This window comes from Stegastes partitus, unplaced genomic scaffold (assembly GCF_000690725.1).
Source record: "Stegastes partitus isolate 25-593 unplaced genomic scaffold, Stegastes_partitus-1.0.2 Scaffold1431, whole genome shotgun sequence".
NCBI classification, from domain to species: domain Eukaryota; kingdom Metazoa; phylum Chordata; class Actinopteri; family Pomacentridae; genus Stegastes; species Stegastes partitus.
In genome coordinates, this window is record NW_007579162.1 from 28438 (window position 1) to 34084 (window position 5647).

At 41.9% G+C, this 5647-nt stretch overlaps 1 protein-coding gene across 3 annotated transcripts in view; it reads right to left on the reverse strand.

The window, feature by feature from the left end:
• ptpn3 (protein tyrosine phosphatase non-receptor type 3) overlaps nucleotides 1–5647 on the reverse strand; it is a 35954-nt gene that overhangs the window by 11990 nt on the left and 18317 nt on the right. For all 3 annotated transcript variants that reach the window (XM_008299530.1, XM_008299531.1, XM_008299532.1), the window contains exons 6-17: nucleotides 5175–5219; nucleotides 5034–5086; nucleotides 4701–4818; nucleotides 4525–4612; nucleotides 4332–4420; nucleotides 4187–4250; nucleotides 2818–3020; nucleotides 2612–2737; nucleotides 1834–1995; nucleotides 668–755; nucleotides 503–580; nucleotides 368–424 (exon numbers count right to left, since the gene is read on the reverse strand). In XM_008299530.1, coding sequence (XP_008297752.1) covers nucleotides 368–424; nucleotides 503–580; nucleotides 668–755; nucleotides 1834–1995; nucleotides 2612–2737; nucleotides 2818–3020; nucleotides 4187–4250; nucleotides 4332–4420; nucleotides 4525–4612; nucleotides 4701–4818; nucleotides 5034–5086; nucleotides 5175–5219 — 1171 coding nt within the window. The remainder of the gene's footprint in view (nucleotides 1–367; nucleotides 425–502; nucleotides 581–667; nucleotides 756–1833; nucleotides 1996–2611; nucleotides 2738–2817; nucleotides 3021–4186; nucleotides 4251–4331; nucleotides 4421–4524; nucleotides 4613–4700; nucleotides 4819–5033; nucleotides 5087–5174; nucleotides 5220–5647) is intronic.

The following is a 5647-nucleotide window of genomic DNA, read 5'->3' on the forward strand; positions in this document are numbered from 1 at the left end:
TCTGTCCTCCTGCAGCCCTTTGACATGTTCCACAGTGAGGAACTCCTTGGACTTTTACATGAAAACACTTGATATGACTTTATAGTCTTTAAACGTCTGTGAGCAGCAACAACGTGCAACCAGAGGTCCTCACTGAGCTCTTTGGAAATAGTCAACATCATCATTACCATCTCTAACACAATGTCTGCCTGTCGTCTGTCACTTGTTTACATAATTTACAGCCTAGTCAAATACAAATTCACTATAAACCAAGATTTAACACGGATAAGTTTGGGCTTGTACGTCAGCATCAGCTCTCTGTGCATCCTGTGTTTACATATCATCATATTTCAACACAACCTGGAGAGACAAGCACATCTGTTCTTACCGGAGAGTCTGGTTTTACATGGGATATGGCCAGAGGCATCTTCTGGTCCACCCCGCCCTGAGGAGGAGTCACAACATTAAACAGAGCAGCAGCAGCAGCACACAGATCACACAACACGCGTAAACTCCGACCTACTTTGACATTAAAGCCGAACTTGCCCTCGTGATCGGGGGCGATGCATATGAGCATCAGGTCTCCGTCGCCCAGAGCTCCCTGCACAGGGAAGAATAAAATCAACACACACATGCTGAGTGCATGAATAGACATGAGTGATGAACATGTTCAGAGCTGATGACGGACCTTATTGTAGTGATGGGAGCTCTCCTCCTCCCCGATGCTGTCATCAGCCTGCAGCAAGGCCTCGTCTGGTCCCTGGTTGGCAGAAAGGCTGGAAGACAGGGAATAAAGATTTGTGTTATTCTGACTAGTTCAGCAGCAGATGACTTCCCACATGTGATGATAATAGGAATGACTGCTTTGTATTTCATTGTTTTTTCTCTTCATTGTTGAGATACTTTAATAAACATGTTCAGACAGGATTTACTACAGGTGTAGATTTCAGATGATACAAAGCAAAGAAGGAGCAATTTTCTTCAGCGTATCAAACACAGATATGCGTCATGTGCTCGAAATGTGGAGAACGTTTTGAACATAAACTATTAAAGTCCAGAGTTTTGTAGAATAAACACAATAAATTAAATAATCATTGATGTGAAAAGGTGCCACATGAATATTTAAAGCAGCCCAAACAAAAGAAGGACAGAGGAGTAAATCATGCATGTGGGATACTATTAAAGGAGAAAAGCTGATCTACAGGAGAATAAATACTTGAAAGTAAAACAGAGAGTCTGAGAGATTTACTGCTTCACATTCAAACATATTTCAAATTGTTACCTGGTGCCTGAATTTCCTGTTTCCTCCATATAAAGATATTTTCAGTACAAACTGACGCAAAACAGGAACAAATTGGTGCAAAAAAATAGGCATTTAACACGCAAAATACGAAAGCAAGCAAGAAAGAGTTTTAGAAAGTCATTTCTTGGTGCATGAATTTTGTGTTTTTCGCTACAAATTGAGGTAGAAAAGGAACAAAGTGGTGCAAAAAAAAGGTAGGTTTTCCTTTACATAAATAAAGACGTTTGCACCATAAACTGATGCAGAAAAGCAACAAAAAAGTGACTAGAATGCAGGAGATTAAGAGTTTCCTCTGGGATTAATCCAGAAAAAAAAATTAGAGAAATAAAAGACACAAAAGATAAAGTTTTAAAAAGTGAAATTTGAATCTGAGAGCCTGATTGAACTATATGTCATTAAACATTCAACTGGTGCCTTAATTGTGTGTTTCCTCTCAGGATTTGATGTGAAAAAAAAAAAAAGGGGGAACAAACTGGTGTAAAAAAAAAAAAATCTTTAAAATGCAGAAGTCCAAGTGTTTGATGCTCAAAATTGCTGTGACTTCAGCTCACCGATGAGGCGAGGCGTCTCCTTCGCTGTCTTTGCTGCTGGTCACCGACGCCCTGTAGGTGTAGAAGACGTCTTCACCCTCTGACATGTCCTTCAGCTCGTTGGTCAGCTCCACCGAGGACGGCCGGGGTTTACGGATGCCGTGACGAACCCGAGGGCTTCTCCTGCCGGAGAAACGACACAGCGGTTGGGTTTTTGGTCGAATAACACGAGGCTTTGGCACAAAAATCACGGCTGAGGTTGACGGACGGTGTAGATTTGAAGGGGTCTGAGTTTCTGAGCATGAAACGCCCAATTTCTGCACTTCAGTGAATTTTTATGCACCTGTTTGTATCTTTTCTGCATCAATTTACGGTACAAATGTCTTTATTTATGAAATCAACAGTAAGAGGGGGGTCTGGGCTTCCTCTCACAGGAAACTTTGAGCATCACAGCCTTAGTTTCCTGCATTCTGGTGAATTTTTATCTAACTGTTTGTACCTTTTCTTTGTCTTTATTTATGAAATCAGCAGTAAGAAGGGGTCTGGGCTTCCTCTCACAGGGAATTCTAAGCATAAAACACTTACTTTCCTGCATTCTGGTGAATTTCATGCACCTATTTGTTCCTTTTCTGCATCGATTTATGGTGGAAATATTTGTACTTATGCAAAGCAATTCATTACATTCAGGCACCAGGTGACAGTTTAACTATAATTGAATATATTGCAGTCAGATATACTTTTAAATATTCAGTCTCATGTGGTCAATCAGTGATGCAGCCTGACTTTAATGTTTGCATACCAGTTGGGGGTGCTTGGAGGCGACCTCGATGGCAAACTCTTGGTCTCCAGATGCTCAGACGACAGCGACCTCCTCAGGACTGGGTTCCACACCATCCCTCCGACCACACGCTGGCACACCGGGCCGCTGCCATCGACCAATACAGACAGAATATATGAAAAACAGCTCCATTTACGTGCAAAAACGTGACTAACTCGAAGGCTCACCTCTCGGTTTTAGTGTTGCCGAGGCCCAGGTGTTGCGTGATCAGCTTCCTGTAGGACTGCACGGTGCTGTTGTTGTATTTCGGGCTTCTGGTGGTTCGGTTGGAGGAGAAGAAGGAGTGATGGTCCACAGAGGACCTCCACAGGTTCTTACAGGTTTTGGGGCAGTGCAGCAGCAGAGACACCTCACAGTCCTGGGTCTCCCCCTGCAGCGTGCACCGTTCAGGATCTTTGTTATCCAGAATTATGGGACGCCGACCTTGGTATGCTGGTATGTTTTTTTTTTTATGACTTGTCACACTAAGCAGTTGTGTTTTTCTACAACATATATCACCAGATGACTTGAATATCTCTATTAAGACAGAATAAATTGCTGCATCAAATCTGCATCAAACATGAAAAAAAAACTGAAAAAGCTGCAAAAGGCTGTCTGGAATCTTTCTCATATGCTGCATCACTGTCAAAGACATGCAAAATAGTGTTTTTGGTTTGTTTTGGAGGACTTTAGATCTGGTTTTGCACTCTGCATACGGAGCTTCGGAGTTGGTCGGGCTGCACGATATATTATTTCAGCGTCAACATTTCAATGTGAAACAAGGCAAAGTAACTCCATCACTTCATGCTACAACTTTTTTGCTGCTCGATACAAAAAGAAAACTCACACAATTCTCAGTTTCTATGATTAATCTACAAGAGAAGTTCTCTTCATTGAACATTGTTTACTTTGATTTAAGGTTTCCTGGAGGTTTTACTTTCCGTAGGTGAAATATTTCCACGCAACTGATGTTTCTTTTAGTGTTTCTCTCCTGTTTCTTGCTCATTTTGCATGTGGAGCCTGCATGTCAACAAACTCTTTAAGCTTCAAATGTTAAAACGCAACATGTAAAATAATTAGATTTTAATGAAGTGCCAAGATTCTAAAGCTCATATTTGGTTAATTTTCCCAACAGAACTGCGGCGCTGAATTCTAAATGGTGTAATTTTTGTCAGTTTTTAAAGACAAAAAAAGCCGCTGGTGGATTTTAGGGGTTCAGAAGGTTAAATCAGAGTCAGTAATGTTCTATCATAGAGAACTCTTTTTTGATTATTCATGGAAAATGTGAAATGTGTGGGGTTTTTTTTGTATCAAGCAGCAAAAAAAGTCTCTGTGTTTCAGTTCATTTGCTTCATGCTTAAAAACGATATATTCTGCAGCTCTTATGTTACACACAGAAAAGATGTGATAAAATTATGGTAAATCAGAAAAAAAAACATTTGTAATCATCATATTTCATGAAGAAAATGAATTTACCAGCCAGAGTGTGCAGAGCAAATAAAAACAAAAGTCAGATTTCTGAGCTGTTGTGCACAAATACATGATGGAGGGACTCACGTGTTTACGTTTGAGGTGTATCAGGAAGCGTTTCCTCTTAAATGAAATCTTGATGATGTTCCCCCTGCATGGCAAAGAAAACAACTGGTCAAAATCTGGTAAGATATTAAGACTAGATCTATTATTCAGCGGCGTCTTCACTTACCAGGGGAAGAAACTGGAGCAAATCGTATTACAGAATATTGCAACCCCACTGGAGGCCAACCCCACCATGAGAGGAGCACTGTTGGTGTCCTGGGAGAGGGAAATTCAATTCAGCTTTATTTTTAAAACTCACAACATATGTCATCTCACAGGAAGATGACGAGGGGATGCAAGACCAGTGGGAATCAGAATACCATGGCAGCATGCAGCTCCACTCCGTACAGCTCCAGCGTCCGTGCCGTGTTGAGGAAACACAGCTCCGCCTCGCTCTGCTTCAACCCCCTGAGAAGAAAAAACACACAAAAGAGTCCATAAACTGCACAACAAAGCGGCCTTTTGTCGTCCCAAAGTGATGAAGAGTCTGATTTACTTGTGCTGTGGATGCAGATCCTCCACTTTGGACAGGAAGTCTTCATCCTGTTCGGGGATGAAGTGGCATTTTGAGAGGTAGCCGGGGAGGCTGGACGGACCGTGATCCCCCATCTCCGCTACAGGTGACGCAAAGAGACACTGAGCATCACAGAACACACAAAGCAGCAGCAGCAGCAGCAGCAGCAGCAGCAACTCGAGCGTCCCGGCATCTGGGGCGCTTTACGAGAGCTGCTAATTGAGAGGATCGAGAGCGTCCTCGCAGGAATAATTACTCACACAGTTATTATTGAGTCATTAATCATTTGTTAGTGCGGGAGGAGATGGGACTTACACTGCACGGCGTACGAAGCCAGAACCACAGCTGCACTCAGCGGGCACTGCAACCTGCAATCATATCCGATGATTACAAACCGGAGCAGCTAAACATAAACTGCACAGAAGGGGATGGATGCTGGGAGTTTGTGTTACTGACCGTCCTTCTCTGACGTCCGTCCTGATCTGGAGGAAGTAAAGGTGCCTGCAGAGACGAGACAGAAGAAACTTTAGGAAGCTGCACCCTTCAGAAACTTCTCTGACCCTCTGAACCCACAAAACCCCTCAAATTACACCATTTATCAGAGCCAGAAAAACAGAAAACACGACTGGAATTTCAACTTTCAGACAGTCCTTGAACTAATCATTTGTGGACCTGATGGGAAAGTTACCTAAATGTCAACTTAAAATCCTGATAGTTCATCAAAATCACTTTATTCTACATGTCGTGCTTAAAAATTTGCCAAAAATAAACCTTGCTCTGATCTGATTCTGTAAAAAAAAAAAAAACAAAAAAAAAAATCTGTTGTTTTGGTCTGAACTGCAGCAAAGAGGAGACAAGAATGCAAACAAAAACAATGAAAATAGTTGAATACCTATGTTGACCCCCCCCCTTTTTTTAAATTATTGTAT